This window comes from Sus scrofa, chromosome 2 (genome assembly GCF_000003025.6).
Source record: "Sus scrofa isolate TJ Tabasco breed Duroc chromosome 2, Sscrofa11.1, whole genome shotgun sequence".
Taxonomy (NCBI): Eukaryota; Metazoa; Chordata; class Mammalia; order Artiodactyla; family Suidae; genus Sus; species Sus scrofa.
This window is the reverse complement of record NC_010444.4, coordinates 117,821,843-117,843,526: the sequence shown is the minus strand read 5'-3', so window position 1 is coordinate 117,843,526 and position 21,684 is coordinate 117,821,843. Positions and strand designations below refer to the sequence as shown.

Here is a 21,684-nt window from a genome sequence, read left to right as displayed (position 1 = left end):
TTCCCAATTCTCCCCCTCACAATGTGCTAGAAGGCCTGGTGAAAGAGGTGATAATACCATCTAAAATTACCCTCCTAGGTACTCTTCATCATATCCACAATCAAGACTGAGCAACTTGTAAATTTACATTCCAAAACCCAGGGGCACAGCTACCAATAGGACCTCATCCCTCCTCAATCTTTGTCTTTTTCTTTAAACAAGAAAACCTTATGTTAATGGGGAGATTATTGAAAGAGTCTCCTTGTAAGCTCATGAATGCCACTTCAGACTTTACAGAAAGCAGAGCTCTATGAACGGTACAATGGAGTCAACTCATCTTTTTGAAAAGCTCAGCATCCGTCTTGGAGAAAATCTAAAATTGTTCCAATTCCTAGGTCTGCTAAAACATAATGAGCCCATGCTTATGTGAGTCTATGGCACATCCATACTTGGAGGCAAGTTTACAGCACAGAGGGTGGTCATGTTGAAAATCAGGACTAAACCTTGACATTGAATTAGATAATTTATTTTTTCAAATATTCAGTAAAATCATCAGCTCATTCTGAAGGATTTTCTTCTCATTGATGTATGTGAAGCAAGTACCTTTAAAACAAAACAGCTACGTAAACACCAAGGACCCACATAAAAATACAGTCATAGAAATTAAAATTTAACAAAAAGCCAAATACGAAGAAATGCTAAAGATTTCTGCAGATTAACAGTATTTTGTTAATTACAAAAAAAAAAAAGGAGGGGGAGTGGCTGGAAAAAGCTATGTTTACCAGAACATTTTAAAAGCTGAGGAATAAGTTATTAAAAAGAACATTCTGGAAAACTAAAAGAAGGCAAACCACTCTCAGCATTAAAACTTTTCATAGTACTCCTGATATGCACAACTCCAGAAGCATTGTAATCTATGTAAATGGTGCCCCCTGGAGTTGTGCCCAAAGGATCCCATACACAGAATACAATGTGATTAGTACCTCATAGAGTTAACAAAGCAGCTGTACTTATTTGATAAAGCAAAAGGCAAGGCACATTAGGATACTTTAGTGTCTTCAAATTTATCGTTGTGTAACATCATTTTAGGGTATGTCAAATGTCTAAATATTGAATCACACTGTTTTGAATACTGGAATCTACTAGTTAATTTCTTAATACTGAAATGAGCTGATTATAAATTTGTATTTGGAATAAGCCCTTCACTAAACAGGTCAAAGAGAGTTAAATTAGAATCTCTTCAGTGTTTTAAATTATGTAAATGGAAATATATGTTTAACAGAAAAAACACTTTTATATATTTGCAGGAGGTGGCCAGGTGTTAAGACTACTGCTTCTCTAGCACTAGTTTTGAGTGTACATGGGCTAAGTCTAAGTAAGCCAGTTGCAGAGATCAGCAAAGCAATTCCAGTTTTAATCAAGGAAAGAAAATAATTTCTTCTTTCCTTGATTAAAACTGGAACTTGCTGCCAAAAAGGAGGAAAGGAGATGTAAGATACCTCTAATAGCAGTTAAAAAAAAAAAGTGAAACTTTTTTTTTTTTTTTAACACTAACATGTGAAGAGACTTTGAAGAGCTCAGACCTCCCAGAATAAGAGAATTGCTAGAAAGTTACTTGGAATCACCCACAGACAATAACTGTCGGTGGTTTCATTTCAGGCAATGGGCTTGTGCCAAAAGGGACTGACATCTTGATGAAAGGATCACCAAAAAGTTGTGAGAATTTTTTCCATGAGTAAGAATCCTTCCAAGAGCAACAAATGGTGATTTCTCATTTTGCCACCATACATAAACGACAAGTGTAAGAAATTAACAACATGTAACAATGATTCGAATTTGTTCTTCTGCATTCAAATCGTTCCAACTTTCATTCTTGGCTTTGGCACACATACTTGCCTTCCACAAAGCTCACTCCGCTCACTACTACGCAAACAGGATATTTATTCGTTGAGCCTGATCTATATGGCTAGTTTTGGCAGAGTCAGTGATCAAATTGATGTTTAACCAAACTGGCCACCTGACATATTACAACAAACATGAATGTTCATGGTCTATCTATGGTGACACAGAGGGTAAGGTTCTGGGATAAAGAGCTAGAAGACAGGTGTTGTGGCCATTCACAGTAAAAGATAATTAAATAAACAAAAATACTTTGCAGCACTTTATTTTATTACCATCCTAGAACTCTATATGACAATGGCTAATTAGGAATTTAGTGTAAAGTTAGGAACCATCTGCACGAAACCCATTGATTAGTTTAATTTTCTGTTCATCCCTCTTGCCTTCTACCTTAATTTCTTTAACTTGGTTGTTATCAACCTAAGACCAAGCAAGATCTATTTTATTTGGTGCTTTGATACACACCTGCTGAAATGACAGGTGAGGGAAACACAAAAAATAAAGAGCTTCCTTCTTAACAGAATTCAGACTGAACTCATTTAATTTGTTCTGATTCATTTTTCTCCCTGGAAGCTTATACTTGGATTGTTCTCAAAGAAAACATCAAGTATATCAGATTCGATTTTGATTCATTAAATTCCACCCTCGTTTAAAAGAAAAAAGTGAAAACTAAATTTGGAAATCACACACTCTAAAGTGGCAGAGAGGTGTTTGAAAGAGCATAAACAACTGCAGTAGGACATGTTGTACCTAACTGAACATTTTCATGACATTTCTTTATTTTTTTTTCAGTTCAACTTTATTTCCATAGAGGAAATTTTTCATAGAGGATAAATATACTTATTCAACTGTTTTTAATGTGCATCTCATCTACTTCTTTAATCAGTCATCAAACACTAAACTGCCTCCTCTGTGGATCATAATGCTTGTCAGAAACAGTACCACTTTCATTTAGAGGATAACATGCTTATCTTCTAAAACTGAACAGATGTCTCTCATAAATGAAGGTATAAATCAACAGCAACAACAAAACACTAATTATACTGGAGATACAATAGACAGTGTGAAACAAAATACAAGTCCATGCTCTATGTATATATTGCTTTTAAGGATAACAGATCCTATAGCTGTTAGATTAGTTCCACACAGACTCCTACTTTGGGGATAAGTTCTTGGCTGTCTCTAATAGAAGACCCATTGCTTTGTTTGAGCCCTACGGCTGCCACCTCTGCTGTGCATGTCACAACGCATCACTCTTCTTAAAGAACAGAAGGGCTTCTGTTGTTCGAATGAAATAAATCTTCACTTCTGAAAGGGGAATTTCAGCTTTCTATTCAAAACGATTAAAAATCAAAATACCTAATTTCTAATTCACCACATGCAATTTGTATTGCAAAGCTCCCCATGCTGGAGATAGAACATTTGAAAGGTCAGATGGGGTAGAAACAATGAAGGGTTCAGGCGGGATGAAGGTGGGTGGTTGATATTTACATGGAATAAAGACTGATAAGAAGCACCTGAGAGTCTTCTCTGATGACCAGTTCTTACCATTTTGAGAATCCTTAACAGTCTTGGCCTTGTACCCTCCCTCTCTTCAGTCCAGGGAGACCAAGCAACCTGCAAAATATGTTTAAATACGGTAGACAAATTGCCTCACCACAGGTCAGCAAATGAGAAATGCCTGTTTAGAGGTTACAGACAAATAACCATTTTCTGTGGTTAAGCTAAGTTACATGCAAATTATTGTAATCACTGGGGTTTCTGAAAGAGCTTTTCAATCAGTCTATAGGCTTACAGAGAGGACAAAGGGAGCCCTGGTACCCAGGTTTGCAGAGTCCTGGGCTACTCTTAAGTGTTGGGTTCATCTTTAAATTGCAGGAGTTCAAAAGGTTTAGCAACTTAAAAGTAGAACCAAGTGATAAAAATAGATTGTTTTCTGGCTGCTCTTTGTTCCCAGACATACTACTGGCAGTATATTTGCAATCAAGACAGCAGAATAGGAATCAGCCTTCCACCGTGTAGTGTAATGCCTCAGAGTGGATATTTTTGGAAATGGCACTGCATTACATAACCTTCCGTGTTTAAAAAAAAAAAAAAAAAAACTACACTGGGGGGAAAAGTCGGGAATATACACCATTATGCCCTTCTCCCTAAACCAAACAAACATTAATGTAATGCTGCAGTGATTTTCCTCTCAATCTTTGTGTCATCAGAACACAATTCTTTTGTTAACATAAGTTATGACAAAAATTAGGATGAATGGAGAAAGTAAAAGTTCTCTAACAGGGTATCATAAGCTCCTTGAGTTTTCCTACAACAGTATTATAGATACATATAAATGCAAATCAGATTATCATCATCATTAAGCAAAAAGTAGTCATTTGTTTTTAAACCCTCCCTCCCCTAAAGTTCAACTGCTTTATAAGAAAATGCAGAAAAAAGTGCTGCAAGATCGAATGCATGGAAAGACCCTTGGAGGCGACAGCAGGTTTGAAAGAGTAATAAAGTCTAAGGACAGAGGGACACAAATTCTTTTTATAAAAGGGGAAGGGGGGGAGGGCTTGCATGCACCAAAGTGCATCTAATGCAAAGAAAGAAAACAGTTCCTAACAATGCTTCATGTCCAAGAACAAAAATTAACCACACCAACAAGCAAAAAACCCCACCCCTTTTCAAAAGAATTCTCCCTCTTAACTTGTGCATTAAAAAAAAAAAAAGAAAAAAAAAAAAAAAAAGCCCAAGTTAAATTCTAGCCTTAATGCACCAGGACGAAAATGCCAGAATTTCTCCAAGCTACACGCTTCAGTTCTTTAAAATTTAGTGGGAAGAAGCATGAACTCTGCAGGGTTGAAGGGTCCAGCTAAGAGCAACGGCAAGAAATCGACACAAAAGAGAAAGCGCTCCCGGCCGGGGATGGGAATGGCATATACTTACAGACAAAAGCCCCGCTCCCTGTTCACTCTCTCCTCTCTACACCTGAAACACAAATGTGGATGAAAAAGGGTATCATGCTAGAAAGACAGCTGGGGGTGGGGGGAGGGGGCAGGGGGAGGGAAAAGGGGTGGAGGAAGAGGAGGGAGGAGGGGGAAGGGAAACAAAACCCAAGCCGGCTTCACTTCCAAGAAGTGCAGCCTTGGAAAAAGAAGGAGGGGAAGGTCTCCCTGCCTCGCTCTCTCTCTCTCTCCCCAAGAGTGTGTGTCTCTTTCTCTAAGAGTCAGTTTCTTTCTCCCTCTCTCTCCCTCCCTCTCCCTCTCTCTGCTGCTGCTGCTAGTGTGCTAGTGAACAATGAGCTAATTCTGATGGGCTGGCGTGGCGCCAGCGCCCCAGCCTTCCTGCCACTGCGCTGCCTTGGCGGAGCCAGACTGCTTACTCGGCAGGAATCGGCGACTCCGGGCCCGGTCGGCGAGCAGCCAACGCGCGCGCGCCCCGGTCCCCGGCACCCCGGGTGCCCCGCGCGCCGCCCCCACTGCGCCCGCCCGGGCCCGGGGGACAAAGGGGCCGGCAGATCAGCGCGCTGCCCTGGCCCCGCCCCGGGAGCGCGGCGCGCACACACCCCGGCCCAGCCTCTCCCGCCCCTGGCAGGCTTCTCCGCCTCGACGTGCGGTTGCTTTTCAGACAAATAAGGAGGCGGAGGAGGCGGTTTGGGGGCGCGCCAGGCGTGAAGGCGGCCAGGGCGCTGCACAGCCCGGCAGCTGGCCAGGGCCGCAGGGAGAGGCGGCGCGGCCCGTACTGTAATAATAAACCTGCAGCAGAGGGCATCTGAGGGAAAGAGGACGGCGACGGGCGGCAGCCGCCTTCCCTTTTATGTGCCTGTCCCGAGCGGATCAGAAAATGGTGCCCGCGGTGGCGCGGAGCCGCACACAGACACACAAAGAGCAGGCTTTGCACGCGATTGCGCACGGCCCGGGTCTGCCCCGCCGGGGACGCGCGCCCTGCTCCCGGCCGCGAGGAGCGGCCCGAGCACCCCAGCTACCCTGTGGCTGCGCGCGCATACGTGTGCACACCCGCACACCTACACAGTCACACGCGTGCACTGGGACACATGCGTGCACAGACATCAGGAGCTGAAGAGCAGAGATCTGGGGTGATTAGCTCAAAGATACACTCCCCTGATGCTCCCTTCTTCCATAAAGGACTTGGCAGGTTCCCCACTCCCAGCCCCAAAGGAATTGTACTTTTTAAAACTGGAAATTGCTTTTTTTAAAAAGGTTTTTTTGCACTTCCGATTTTTTAAAATCATTTTTCTTACTTAAAAGCTGATTATCTTTTCATAATAATGTAAAAACTCAAAATATTGCTACAGATTTGAACCAAATGGTTTTGTTGCCAACCAAATAGGATCTAATTTTATGGTAAGTGTCAGATGTTTGAAGGGAAGAGTATTTCCTAATTAAATTGCTTTGCCAAGGGATAAACAAAAAGATATAAAGGATCATAATGTCTTAAGTTTGCCATCGACATTTTACTTATTATTTTTTTTAATTTTTTTATTTTCCCACTGTACAGCAAGGGGGTCAGGTTATCCTTACATGCATACATTACAATTACATTTTTTTCCCCCACCCTTTGTTCTGTTGCAACATGAGTATCTAGACAAAGTTCTCGATGCTACTCAGCAGGATCTCTTTGTAAATCTATTCTAAGTTGTGTCTGATAACCCCAAGCTCCCGATCCCTCCCACTCCCTCCCTCTCCCATCAGGCAGCCACAAGTCTATTCTCCAAGTCCATGATTTTCTTTTCTGAGGAGATGTTCCTTTGTGCTGGATATTAGATTCCAGTTATAAGTGATATCATAAGGTATTTGTCTTTGTCTTTCTGGCTCATTTCACTCAGCATGAGAGTCTCTAGTTCCATCCATGTTGCTGCAAATGGCATTATGTCATCCTTTTTTATGGCTGAGTAGTATTCCATTGTGTATATATACCACCTCTTCCGAATCCAATCATCTGTCGATGGACATTTGGGTTGTTTCCATGTCCTGGCTATTGTGAATAGTGCTGCAATGAACATGCGGGTGCATGTGTCTCTCTTAAGTAGAGTTTTGTTCGGATAGATGCCCAAGAGTGGGATTGCGGGGTCATATGGAAGTTCTATGGATAGATTTCTAAGGTATCTTCAAACTGTTCTCCATAGTGGCTGTACCAGTTTACATTCCCACCAGCAGTGCAGGAGGGTTCCCTTTTCTCCACAGCCCCTCCAGCACTTGTTATTTGTGGATTTATTAATGATGGCCATTCTGACTGGTGTGAGGTGATATCTCATGGTAGTTTTGATTTGCATTTCTCTTATAATCAGCGATGTTGAGCATTTTTCATGTGTTTGTTGGCCATCTGTATATCTTCTTTGGAGAAATGTCTATTCAGGTCTTTTGCCCATTTTTCCATTGATTGATTGGCTTTTTTGCTGTTGGGTTGTATAAGTTGTTTATATATTCTAGAGATTAAGCCCTTGTCGGTTGCATCATTTGAAACTATTTTCTCCCATTCTGTAAGTTGTCTTTTTGTTTTCTTTTGGGTTTCCTTTGCTGTGCAAAAGCTTTTCAGTTTGATGAGGTCCCATGGGTTTATTTTTGCTCTTATTTCTATTGCTTTGGGAGACTGACCTGAGAAAATATTCATGATGTTGATGTCAGAGAGTGTTTTGCCTATGTTTTCTTCTAGGAGTTTGACGGTGTCCTGTCGTATATTTAAGTCTTTCAGCCATTTGGAGTTTATTTTTGTGCATGGTGTGAGGGTGTGTTCTAGTTTCATTGCTTTGCATGCAGCTGTCCAGGTTTCCCAGCAATGCTTGCTGAATAGACTTTCTTTTTCCCATTTTATGTTCTTGCCTCCCTTGTCAAAGATTAATTGACCATAGGTGTCAGGGTTTATTTCCGGGTTCTCTATTCTGTTCCATTCGTCTGTCTGTCTGTTTTGATACCAGTACCACACTGTTTTGATGACTGTGGCTTTGTAGTATTTCTTGAAGTCTGGGAGAGTTATGCCTCCTGCTTGGTTTTTGTTTCTCAGGATTGCTTTGGCGATTCTGGGTCTTTTGTTGTTCCATATAAATGTTTGGATTGTTTGTTCTAGTTCTGTGAAAAATGACATTTTAGTTCTAGTCACTGAAAGCAATGTTTTCCATTATAACAGTCAAAAAAGGGGGGATGGATTTACAAAACTAAATTTTTTTTTTAATTTATTTTTGTTGTTGTTGTTGTTGTTGCTATTTCTTGGGCCGCTCCCGCGGCATATGGAGGTTCCCAGGCTAGGGGTCGAATTGGAGCTGTAGCCACCGGCCTATGCCAGAGCCACACCAACGCGGGATCCGAGCCATGTCTGCAACCTACACCACAGCTCACGGCAACGCGGGATCGTTAACCCACTGAGCAAGGGCAGGGACCGAACCCGCAACCTCATGGTTCCTAGTCGGATTCGTTAACCACTGCACTACGACGGGAACTCCCAAAACTAAATTTGTAAACGTGTTTATAGAATGTCTTATTTTTTAGATTTAAGTATTTTTGAGTACACCTTAAAAGGCAATATTGTACAGTCTTAATTATAAAGAATAAATTCTCTATAAGCTTGTTGCCAGGACTATAGATCTCCTTTCACACTAAAAAAGCAGCAGTGCAATGTTTAAGGGGCCCACTAGGAGCTTCCCTGAATTAATCTAAAACATCACAGTCATTTTCCTGCCAAAGAAACTTACCTTGGAAACATTGCTAGGAACAAAGGGAAACAACAAGTCTCAGTGAACTTCCCTAATGCCTTTAGGGCCAGTGTTCACTGGCCAGGAAAATGATGGAAGACAGGTCTGGGGACTAAGTGGGGCTGTAGGATAGGGCAGCAGCCTGGGAGCTGCCTCTGCAGGTCTAAAGCTCCAGCAAGCTGGTAAAGGGCACCTTGACATTGAGATCTTGGGCATTCACCTCATAGTCAGACCTGAAACCCAAGAGGGTGTTGCCACATGGACCAAAAGTCTATCCCCACAAAGTATGTTCAAAAGTTACTTCAACAAGAAAATATGTCTACACACACACACACACACACACACACACACACATACACAGAAACATACAAACGAACCTCAGGGTTTATGCCAAACTTATCTAAGATGATGTCCTTTCAAAATATAGAGAAATTTGGAATTGATTATATGTTCATTTTTCTCTTTGTGTAACCACAGACATCCAGGTGACATAGATTTTTAAAGAAATAAGAACACTGGGTCAGAATCATAGCCTATTTACCGTGTTCCAGAAAATGGTTACAAAACAACTATTCAAGAAGCATGCTTGAGTCCCTCTGGGTGGAGGAGACTATGCTAACAACTAGGGACATAAAGGGACATCCACCATGTCACCTCACTCAGGAAATGTAGCAGGAGCTGTCTCACGTGCTCCTGGCTGTCATGCTCTGTCAGGCTCCCATCTATCCTGCGAGGGACCTGGAAGACCTGCTTTCCTGAAACACTTTGTAATCACGGTATTCCCTGCTCCATTACAAGACAAAGACCATACTTAGCCTTCCACTTAATGGCTGCCACCATGTGACCACAATCTAACCTACTAGCTTTATCATCCATTTCTCTTCCAATCATGGAATATTGCTTCAGTATGGTTTATTAGTTAGGGCATATATTCATCTCTAGACCATTAACAGTCCTCAACCTTGGTGTTACTTTGATGTTTGGGGCCAAATGATTCCTTGATGGGGACCAGTAGGGAAGGGGGAAGGAGACTGTCCTGTTCACTGTGGTATGTTCAGCAGTATCTTTAGCCTCTACCAATTAGACGCCTGTAGCAAATCCTTATTGTGACAACCAAGAAAACATGTCCAGACATTTTCAAATATTCCTTGGAGGGGCAAACTTGCCTCTGGTTGAGAACCACTGGCTTGAACTATCAAATGCACTCCCAAGAGGGAAGAGGTAGCCTCCCTTGAGCTGTGGACTGCATGCAAGAGGGACAGAAGCCTGAACATGAGAGGTTTTCTTGGGAAAGAGGAAAAAGAAGAAGGCAATGTCCTTATCTTAGAATTTATAAACTGAAGTGAGGGCGTAGGAAAACAATCCAAACCAAAATTACAGTGCCTTGAGATAAGGACAGTTATAAGAGTTCCACCTAGGGTACACTGTGAACACAAAGGCTCCTTTCTAAATCAGATCAGGAGTTCAAAGAAAAGTTTCCTAAAGGAGGTGCTGCTTACCCTGAATTTGTGAAGAATGAACAAAAGGCAGCACAGTGAAGGCGAGGGAAAGAGACATTTCAGCAGAGTCAGGGGCAGATCATGAGTTAAGAGATTTGATCAATGACTAGTGACAGCCAGGTGGTATAAGAAAAGAACCCTGCATCAGAATCTTACCCCTGTATTCTTGTCCCTGACATGTATGCCAAAGAATAGTCCATCAAAGGACCTGACTGAAAGGAGATGTACTTTAGATACAGGGTTTTCTTTCAATCTGTTTGTGATATCAGGTTGTCAAATGTATCTTCATATATCCAAATGCATCTCAAATGCATATTTGTGCAATTTTGTTTGTTTTCAGCCTATGTCATTGCCTGAGGTAATAAGTTCCATGAGTCTGAGTTCTAGGTGGAAGGCTGTGTATGAAAGTGGTTAGAGCCAGTTCTATGTGACCCTGGATAAGCTCTTTAACCCTTTAGTCTGAGTTTCCTCATCTTCCAGTTGGGGTTTATAATACCAGAGTGCTGCATCACGTGTCATTGCATACCACGTTTGGCATTTAGTTAGCATTACATACACACAGTAGTTTTATAGAATAGGATGGTAGTATTATAGGTAACTGTAGAGAGTTAAACTCATGACATATTGTGCTTTGCCCTGCCTCTCCTTCTGGCCTCAACTCTAGCTCCTCTCTGGTCAACCCAAATGACGTGTGGCCCAACAAGTCACTCACTTGCATGACTCCTGGGCCTTTTCATTTGCTGTTCCTGCTGCCATAATGCCTCTTTTCTCTTTGCTTTCATTTACTTTTTTTTTTTTTTTGGTTTTCTTTAGGGCCACACCTGCGGCATTTGGAGGTTCCCAGGCCTACATCACAGCCACAGCAAGGCAAGATCTGAGCCGCGTCTGTGACCTACACCACAGCTCAGGGCAACGCCGGATCCTTAACCCACTGAGCAAGGCCAGGGATGGAACCCGCCACCTCATGATTCCTAGTCAGATTCCTTGCCACTGTGCCATAATGGGAACTCCTCTTTTCTCTTTCAACATATTAACTCTTGCTCATTTTTCACAAATTTGGGTTATACATCACCTTTAGGAAACTTTCTTTGAATCCCTGGTCTAATTTAAGAAGGAGTCTTTGTGTTCACTGCGCACCTTAAGCAAAACTCTACGTTGACTCTATCACACTGTACTATAGGGAACTATTTTTCTATCCTCACCACTAGGCTGCAAATTCCATGAAGGAACAGACTAATAGACATTGCCAGTTACCTGCCTGACACTCAGGGCCTCTTTCTTCCTCCATAAAATGAAACCCCAAATTTGTCCTGGTCCTCATCCTTTCCCCATGAAGCCTATGATTTCCAGGGAAGGTGACCCTGAGGAGTAGATCCTAATTATTTTAGCCAATCAGTGTGTACTGAAGTGCCTGGATCTAACAATGGGCTAAAGATGAGCATGTGACCATGACTGAAGGGAAAGAATTATATTGCATGCTTGAGCTAAGAAATCTGAATGCTATGCTTAGAGCAACACAGAACCATTGGAGAAATTTAATCTCAAAGTAACTTGACTAGATTTTTTTTTTCCTAGAAAGATTATTCTTAGAACAATTTGGAGGATGGATTTGAGTAGGGAGAAAGGGCAGAATTGAGGAAATAAGATCAATTAGGGGATTAGTACAGTAATCCAGGTGAGTAATTATAAATGACCCCAATTAAGGTAGAGACCATGGGAAAGGAGACGAGCAGGGAGTCTAGTTACATTCCAAAGTGGAACTGCAGAACTCATTAGGGGCTTGACAGAGTACCAGGGATTAGTTGGAGAAAAGAATCTAAGGTAATTCCAGGTTCCTGGCTCTGTGAACGCTTAGATGACAACGGTCCCTCCTGAAACAGAAAAATACAAGAGGAAGAATGGATCTGGGAGGAGAAGGGGGTGATAATGAGTACAGTTCTGTATCTGTTGAGTGTAGAACTCATACATTCAATATCCCAACAGCAAGCTTTGAGTAATTTTCTTATCACTACCTCCCTTTTCCTCATGCTTCCTTCCTATGATGGGCTGAATTGTGTCACCTCCAAAATTCCTATGTTGAAGTCCTAACCCCCAGTATTTCAGAATGTGACTGTATTTAGAGACAGAATATCGATTTACTTATTTTTTGTCTCTTTAGGGCCGCACCCAGGGCATATGGAAATTCCCAGGCTGGGGATCAAATTGGAGCTATGGCTGACGGCCTACAACAGAGCCACAGCCAACATGGGATCCGAGCCGCGTCTGCGACCTTCACCACAGCTCGTGGCAATGCTGGATCCCCAATCCACTGAGCAAGGCCAGGGATCGAACCCTCATCCTCATGGGTGCTAAATGGATTTGTTTCTGCTGCACCCCAATGGGAAATCCCGGAGACACGGTCTTTAAAGAGATAATTAAGGTAAATGAGTCATGAGAGGAGGCCCTAATACAACAGGACTGGTGTCCTTATAAGAAGGAGATTAAGACACAGGTACACACAAAGGGAAGAGCATTTGAAGATCCTGAGAGAAGATGAACATCTACCAGCCAAGGATATAAGCTTGAAAGAAACCAACTCTGCTAACATCTTGATCTTCACATCAGTGAGAAAATAAATTTCTGTTATTGAAGTCACCAAGTCTGTGGTGCTTTGTAATGGCAGCCCTAGGAGACTAATATACCTGCACCGAACATCCAAAGGAGTAAAGGAAATATTTCTGTTTGTTATGAGTTTTAGGGTAGTGTAAAATAGAAGGTCCAAGAAGGAGCCTGAGGCTAAAGATGTAATATATCCACTAAAGACAATATGTCCACTAAGGGTTTGTCCAAATCCAGAAAGTCACATTAAATACGTATATGAAAGTTGTAGTGATGGAGGCTCATCTGAAATTCAGGGTTCATGGTCCTCAGAACAGCATTCCAAAACACATAAGGAAACGCATTTACCATCAACTCTGTCCACTTGCAAGTTTCCAGCTGTATTTACACAGCTGCTGAAGGCAGCACAGATGAGGATTCTCCACCTCACCACCAAGAAACCCACACTGAGACTAAGTTCAGAAAACTGCCTTCATATTTTAGAAGTTAGTAAGTCTCAGAAAGACAAAACACCCAGAAGTGAGCCATTTATGTTGGGGACAATGGCAATGAAAGGAGGAAAAATAGGTTTATATTCAGTAAAATGTGAAATCTAAACATAAAAATGAGTATAGGAAAATCTCTAGCCCATGTCATTCTATCAGACTTAATGATGAACATAGCATTTGAAAGATAAACGACAGGGAGTTCCCGTGTGGCACAGTGGTAAGGAACCCAACTTGTATCCATGAGGATGTGAGTTTGATCCCTGGCCTCGCTCAGTGGGTTAAGTATCCAGCATTGCCATGAGATGTGGTGTAGGTCACAGATGCGGCTTGGATCTTGAGTTGCTGTGGTGTAGGCTGGCAGCTGCCGCCTAGCCTTGGAACTTCCATATGCTGCAGATGCAGACCTAAAAAGCAAAGAATGAAAGGGAGAGAGAGGAAGGAAGGCAGGAAAGAAGGAAAGAAAGAAGAAAGGAAGGAGAGAGAGAGAGAACAAGTGGTGTAAGGTGTTAAGAGATGATGACCTTTTGAAAACCATGGTGTGCTCAACCTTGTATTTTGTCCAACATCTGGAAATAATTGAAAATCCCTGGAAAAGTCAAGTTAGCCCTCCTGAAGGTGAAGAACAAGCTGGCTGTTGCAGAAACAAAGAGATAAATGGAAGGAATGTCTCAAAGGAAGAATTATTCAGATTATCCTGCCATGCACAACAGACCCATATGAAACATATTTTAAAATTAGCCTTGCCTTAAAACTTATCTGAATGGTGGTGCAAAACTTTAAATAATAGTGGTTAATGCTGTTCCAAAACAAGAAAAGGTACTTATTTTAAAATCCCAGGGTGTGTGTCCATGTGTGTTTGTGTGTGTATGTGGTAGTTAATTAGCCTTAAGAAGAAGATAGTTTTTTCCCATGGGAAATTGTGAATTTTAAAACTGATTAAAGTAATAAATGGATAGTCTCTGTAACACTGGGAAAATGAAGAAACATGTTCTAAGAAGCTTCCAGAACATGTGCTATTGTGATATATGAAGGCGATGCTCATCTTACTTAAAAAGTGTGGAGTAACAAAAAAAAGGTCTCCAGAATTAAATATTCTTTAATACTGTGTGATGGCTAAAACAAAATTCTATAGGAGTTCCTGCCGTAGCTCAGCGAAAACGAATCTGACTAGTAACCACGAGGATGCAGGTCGATTCTTGGCCTCATTCAGTGGGTTAGGGATCTGGTGTTGCTGTGGGCTGTGATATGGGTCACAGATGGGGCTCAGATCCTGTGTGGCTGTGGCTGTGGCATAGGCTGGTGGCTATAGCTCCAATTTGACCCCTATCCTGAACCTCCATATCTTGCAGGTGCAGCCCTAAAAGATTAAAAAAAAAATTCTATACCTATTAAATCTGTTTTTGAAATTAACTCAAGCACCTTGACAGCTGAGCCAAGTTTTGTCCAGTGGTATGTATCATCCTCAGACTAGGATTCAATAGAAGCTGAGATGCCCAGTGTTACAGTTTGGGTCACCCTTATTGGGCAGGTTCCTCCTCTCCTCACCCTTCTCACCAGACAACTCAGTGGAGAGTGGAGGCCAACCAAAGAGAACAGTTGACTGGAAGCCAGAGACTCTTTGCCATTAGTATGAGGTTCTTTTTAAAAATTGGAGTAATTCACTTCCTCTCCTTGTGGTGATACTCAAGACGGTAAACCCTTGCCAAAAGCTTCACACATCAGATGTTGTGGTCCCCAGGAGTTCATGGGAATATACATGCAGAGAATAATGAAAGTGTCTGGGTTTAATAATAATAATAGTAATCTTACATATTTTGCTGTACTTTCTTTTTTATCTTATAAAAATCTTCCAATATATACTTCACAAGCCTCAAGAAATAGATTTTATTATTCCTATTTAACAAAAGATGAATAAGGCAAAAAAATGGAAAGAAGTCACTTAGGATCAAACTCCAGCTGTTAACACTGATTGGACTATCTACATCATGACTAGACTGCATTATTTCTCCACCAAAAGCCCCCAATTCCCCAGAAAAGAGCATTTGAAACAAGCATTCCTCATGGGCAGGGAGTTAGCTCATATAGTCCCTGTATAAATTCTGTGCCATCAGTGTCCTCATTTCACAGATGAAAAGCTGAGGTGAAGAGAAAGTCATCCAATTACTTAACACAATGTAAAGAGTGGAGCTGGGATGTGAACTCAAGAAGTCTGACTCCAAAATTCAGTCTCCTAATTATCATGCTCTTGTACTTCCCCTGCTGTGTCCTGAGGCCTAGAAATTTCCAGATCCAATGGGCACTGGTTTGTCCTTCACCCCTTGACTACTCTTAATTTCTTGGCTTTACTCTCTGGTTTCTTTGACTTTTCTACCAACTCATCTTCCTTCTTATACCTCATAAATTCTGGCAATTTTCAAAAATGACATAGTTCTGTAGGCAGAACAGTTTGTAAAAACAGCACCTAAACTATCCCTAAAACAGCCAGTGACTCTTTGAAGTGATTAATTTATTTCACAAATGGTTTTGAATAACACCATGTGCCAGTTACTCTACAAAATATTGGTAATAAGGTGTTGTCATAAAACAGAACTCAAGGTTTCTGTTGAAGCTCAGCGGGTTAAGAACCCAACTAGTATCCATGAGGATGCAGGTTTAATCCCTGTCCTCACTCAGTAGGTTAAGGATCCAGTGTTGCCATGAGATTGCAAATGCAGCTTGGATCTGGCACTGCTGTGGCTGTGGTATAGGCCAGCACCTGCAGCTCTGATTTGACCTCTAGGCTGGGAACTTCCATATGCACAGATACAGTCCATAGAAGAAGGGAAAAAAAAAAAAAAAAAAAAAGGAAAGAGAACGGAAAATTAAAGTTCTCTCCCTCCACTCCAAAAACACATACTCACTTACATACCTATCTTGATGGTTCCTTTTAAAAGTGCACAGATTTCATAACCTCAGGTTTATCTTGGTTTTGGCACTGTGTGTTTTTGATGTTGGCTTTTTCATTCTAAATGAAACACCTTGCTAGAGTTGAAAAATGTATCTTAATCATTTTTAAAAACAGTGTAAAGTTTTATTTTTGCTGATCCTCAAAGGTATAATGAAACAGTGAAAATCTGACTCCGTGATTGGGATCCCATGAGACTTTTCTGAGAATTCTGAAAATGTGCACATTAAGAAGCTGAAATCAGGAGTTCCCATTGTGGCTCAGCATAATGAACCCAACTAGTATGCATGAGAACAAGGGTTTGATTCCTGGCTTCACCCAGTAAGTTAAGGATCCAGTCTTGCCATGAGCTGTAGTGTAGGTTGCAGATGGAGCTTGGATCCCGAGTTGCTGTGGTTGTGGTGTGGCTGCAGCTCTGATTTGACCCCCAGCCTAAGAACTTCCATATGTCACAGGTACAGTCCTAAAAAAAAGACCCCCCCCCTAAAAAAAAGAAGCTTAAATCAGAAGAGTTCCAAGAAAAGTTGCCAGGTTTTCATTTGCATGGATTTGCTTCATTTTATACCAAAAGATCAGAGCCTTAAAGCATCCATCTGTAATCCTTTAACTATGCCTTGAAGACTTTAAAGGGTTAGACATTCCAGCTACTCAGTAGAGAGAAAATTCTTAGGTTTAGACAATCAAGATGACAGGCACAGAGGGGGGCGCAAGATGGTTCTCCATTATCCATCTTAAGTTGCCTCCTAACTGGGATGGGTATCTGAGAGCCTGGTTGCTAAGTTCAAAAGCTTCTTCTTGGCTCTTCCTTCCCTCATTGTCTACTAGGCATTCCTAACCCTTTGCCTCTCCCTCTCCTCTTCCTCCCCCACCCCAGCCCCTGGAGTTCTATGGCTTCCTCCTCACAACCTCAAGTTCAAATCAACAGTCCATTGATTTCTCCTCCACAGAGTTGAGTGTACTTCCAGTTTTGGTCAAAGCCCAGGGAAGGGGTGGCCAAGAGTTTCTTCCCTGAAAGAGTTTGACAAGGGGAGAAAATTTCTTTCTGACATAAATCATATTAATGGTAATTCTTCATTGGTTGCTAAGTCCAAAAACCTCTTTGTTCCTTCTGTTAACAAACATACTTTTTATAGTTTTGCAGTTTAAGATGTCCTGAATTCTTTTTGTCCAATTTTCGTTAAATTGCAATTTACTTTTTCTTCCCCATTCCAAGGATTTAAGAACACACTTGAACAAAGCCTAAATTGGTGATATATAAATGGAATCCATGCAGTCAAGAATTTTGATACTTCAACTTGAGTTTGGCTAAGTTGAGCTCCATCTAGTGCTATATTTTGGGGGCATACATGAAGGAAGATTTTATGAGACAAATTAATGAGATAAAGAAGATTTAAGCTTTTAAAAGCCTAGCTTTATGTTTTAAAGTCTGGCTTCAGCACATTTTCAGTAAGTTTCACAAAATGTGCTGCAAATTACAAAAAAGGGGAAAAAAAAAACTTATTAAAGCAGTCCCTGAAGGATCTATGCTTAAGAGCAGTTCACTGGCAACTCCTGAGTGGCTTTATAAAGAAAAGTAGCAGAAATCTCTGTTCCCAAGACACACATTTCTCCTTTTGTCTAAGTATCCATAGCATATCCTTACCTGAATGACTTACCTGAATGACTCATCCAAAACTGAAGCTATCATCTCCCTTAGAAGTGTGGGACTGTCTTCTGTCCTCTGCCTATGCAGATGGTCACATCTCCACACTCACATTAAGGTGGAAACCTTTTTCTAATCAGTCCCCAGTTGGTATTAATTCTATATCTCACATATGATCCTTCAACCTCAGGTCAAGCATTACCCTCTGTGTGGAGTTTTCCTGATGGCCCTAGTTGCTCCTCATGGCACCCAACCTAAGAAACATGATTAGTATCCAAGAGGATGTGGGTTCAATCCCTAGCCTTGCTAAGTGGGTTAAGGATCTTGTGTAGGTTGCAGATGCAGTTTGGATCTGGTATTGCTGTGGCTGTGGTATAGGCCAGCAGCTGCAGCTCCAATTTAACCCCTAGTAGCCTGGGAGCTTCCATGTGCCACAGGAGTTTAGTGTATGTCATGTGTATTGTAAGACTTCATTTGTGTCTGCCAGTCTTATCACCAGACCTTGGGGATTATTACTTTTGAATTTTGGATACCTGATGTCTGACACAACACCTGGCACTAGTAGGCAAAATATCTCCTTATTGTATAAATATAAAAGAATAGATATTTCTTCAAAAATAAAGTTTAAAGTGATCAACTGATTCAAGATACTTAAGTTTTACTACAAGTTCAATGAATCATCAATATCCAACTTTAAAGATGCATAGAGACTTGTAGAGAATTATAAAAGCAAACCATAGTTTCTCTCTCTTGACTTTAGAATTATTTGAGGCATTAAAATTATTTTTCTTTATACTTAAACCATACCAAGCTCAAGTTTGATTTAATGCCAAAGTTGAATGAAGCTGATGCTAATTTAACTAGACTTTAGGAAGGAGAGATAATGAATTATTCCCTCTCCCTGGATAAGCAAGAGAAAAAAAGCACTCTAGCATGACTTGAGTGAGTACTTTCAAGGTATTTTCCAAAGCTCATCCACAGAAACTTTTTTTTCCCCAGGGAAGAAATGTTCAATATAGAAAATTCTATTTTCACCTAAAGAACAAAGCTGTTGAAACTTAATTTTCTCATCCATACTAATGTTAAAAAAATTTTTTTCCCTACAGCTATTAGGAGAATAGTACTAATGCTTAATTTAGAAATAATGAAATTATGCAGAATGTGCTTAAGCAGGAGGTAAACACAGATGAATGGTGGTGGAAGAAAGGAATGAATTAAAGAAGCAGCTATTGAGCTGCTGTTTTGCAGGGGGATTCACCTGCAAAATCCCCCTTAAACTTCACAAAATTATTTGAATTAGGTAGTGTTTAACTCATTTTAACAGATCTGGGATTGCTGGGTAAATAATTTGCCTGAGATTACATATAGTTACTAAATGAAAGAGGTAGCATCTGAAAGCAGGCCTGTTTGACCAGAGGCTTTATACTCTTTTACACATAAATGTAATTATATCTATATCTATACATACAGGTGAACATATATATGGTTCTATATATATTATACATATTATTACATAAAACCAATAGAAAATTTAGAGCCAGGATTTTATTGTGCTATCAAAATTTAGTATTTCCCTATTCTAATGTAAACCAAAAATTCTATCAAAATCCCTAAGAACATTCTGCATGACTCTAGTTTTAGCTAAAAAAAATTGAAAGCAAAAGAATCGTGATTGCAGAATGATTTAAAAATATATATCAGCTGTTAAAATAGCTTAGCATGATAGGTTGTTATAAATACCAGTATAAAATACTGTCATTAGAAATAGTTTCAGAGGAAATGGACTTAGTAGGAATTCCACGATCTTGGACAAGGGAATAGTACTTGAAAGTTTTCCAAATTCCTTCCAATTCTAATTCTAAAATCCTTTGACTTAACAGCTTAGAATGGAATTGTTGCATGAAAATATATTAAGTGAGGTCTTTTGTTTAAATGCAGTTCTTTAGTTGCCCTCAAACTGTGATGATTTATCAAATTATCTCAATCACACTGTATCTAGTCAAGGGCCTCACTTTTGCATTCCTGATAAACAATCAGGGGTGATAGGATGGAGGGTTATTTTTTTATTTTTTAATTTTTCAGTAGTTTTAAAATTTTATCCTCTTGTCATTTTTGCCAGTGCTTGTTTCACTAAATTTTAGAAATGATTCTGACATTTCCATCATTAATAGGCAAAGCTTTATTTTTAAAGGGCAATCACATTTCCACCTAAGAAATACTCTAGTTTGGGAAAGTCTGGAAATTCATCTGCAAAAAGGAAATCATCATTTGGTTTGGGGGAACTTCTTCATGTGCTTGGTAAGAACACCTAATCTGGCCCCACATACAGGAAAGGCATAGGGTCTGAGAGCTGCAAAATCAAGTTATCTTATCCAGCTGCTCACCAAACACTGCCATGGATGCCTCTGGTTCTTATGGGAACTATGATCATATCCTTATTATAGAGGGGGTGCTGTTTTCCATGAAGAACATAACTGGAATCCCTTTTGACTGAGAACCTGAAAGATGTTATTTTCCTGAAGTGCTCATTTTCATGAATCTTTCTTATTACATATTATTAATCATAGAGGTATATAATACAAATGATGTTGAGTTTCACAGCATGGCAGTTTTGGATTAAGTAATGCTATCTTGTTACTAATGGTTACTGCTGCTTAGCTTCTCTTCAATAGCAGAATGATGATATTCAAATTATCTATTTTAGGTTCCATGTTTATCTGTATCCAACAAAAGTTAACACAATGTTAATAATTCGTGAATTTTACTACCTACAAACACATTTTCTTTCAACAAATGTTTATCCATCATCTATATTTCCGTGGTTGTGGAACCCAACAGACAGTAGAGTGTGTGAGGTACAGTATATCTAACTTTCATTTGATTTTCTCAGTCTTTATTTAAAAAAAAAATTAAGGGAACTATTATATGCCCAACACTGTACAAAATTCTTAGATTAAAGATGATTCCTATGTTCGAGGAAGGTATAACCTAGAGGAGAAAGACTGAGTTGTAAACATGCATAAAAACTAGAGTTTCTAATTCTCTTTAGATATATGGATTCTCATATTTTAACATATGATAATAAACACTATTTGAAGGTTCTAATTAGTCCTTGACCATTGCAAAAAAAAAAAAAAAAAAACCCAGTAATGATATATACTGCTTTTATTTCACTCAAACCACGAAGTGGGAGCTAAATATTAGTCAAGATTTCTTTGTTCAAGAAATCTGGAGATGTTTATTTATTCCACTGAGAATATTTAGCCATAAGAATTTATCTTTAGTGAAAGTTGCTGGGGAATGGTGAGAATTCATCTTTCTCAGTTGCCTCTGGATAGACAGTCATCAAAATTCTCATGCAAAGATATCTCTGCTCTCTGCTAAGACCCCCCCCCCCCAAACAAAGATCAGGTTTCAGTGATCTAAAGTTCATCCTCTACCACAATATTTCTTTGTTCCAAGATATACTGCCTTCTACTGAATGTCTAATATTCTCTTCTGTTTTTCTAAAAACCCTAGCAGTTCCAAATTTGGCTTGTGTTGTCAGTGATCTGTTTTATCACTGGAGCCCTCCATGGCACAGCAGCCCTCAAGTGCTCAAAACAACCCTAAGTGTTGCTTAGACCAAAAAAACACAAAACCACACTCCTGGACCAGACAGGTCCTTCATCCCAGGCTGCAGGGGAAAGGTGATGAGAAGCCCCTTTGAGTTTTTTCTACTCTGATCTTCTGGGAGTTTATAAACCAGATGACAAATTCTGGATTCAATATATATTCTGAGAATTTAGACTGAAGCTTCAAGAAGAACTCTAAAAAGATCATTCAACTAATCAGTATTCATTCTACTTACACTACACGCCAAACATTGTGCTAGATTCTGTGAATAAAAAAGAGAAAGAAAGGGAGAGAGGGAGAAGGAAGGAGAGAGGAAGACAAAAATA

At 40.2% G+C, this 21,684-nt stretch overlaps 1 protein-coding gene across 5 annotated transcripts in view; it reads right to left on the bottom strand.

Moving 5' to 3' along the window:
* Positions 1–21,684, bottom strand: part of NREP (neuronal regeneration related protein) — a 361,955-nt gene that overhangs the window by 24,279 nt on the left and 315,992 nt on the right. The window contains exons 1-4 of one of the 5 annotated variants that reach the window (XM_021084631.1): positions 5,249–5,652; positions 4,813–4,854; positions 3,427–3,495; positions 484–3,186 (exon numbers count right to left, since the gene is read on the bottom strand). In XM_021084631.1, coding sequence (XP_020940290.1) covers positions 3,441–3,495; positions 4,813–4,854; positions 5,249–5,637 — 486 coding nt within the window. In that variant the 5' untranslated portion in view covers positions 5,638–5,652 and the 3' untranslated portion in view covers positions 484–3,186; positions 3,427–3,440. Of the gene's footprint in view, positions 1–483; positions 3,187–3,426; positions 3,496–4,812; positions 4,855–5,043; positions 5,062–5,248; positions 5,653–21,684 lie in introns of those variants that run through there. The other 4 variants (XM_021084630.1, XM_021084634.1, XM_021084632.1 and 1 more) reach the window with 4 other exon arrangements.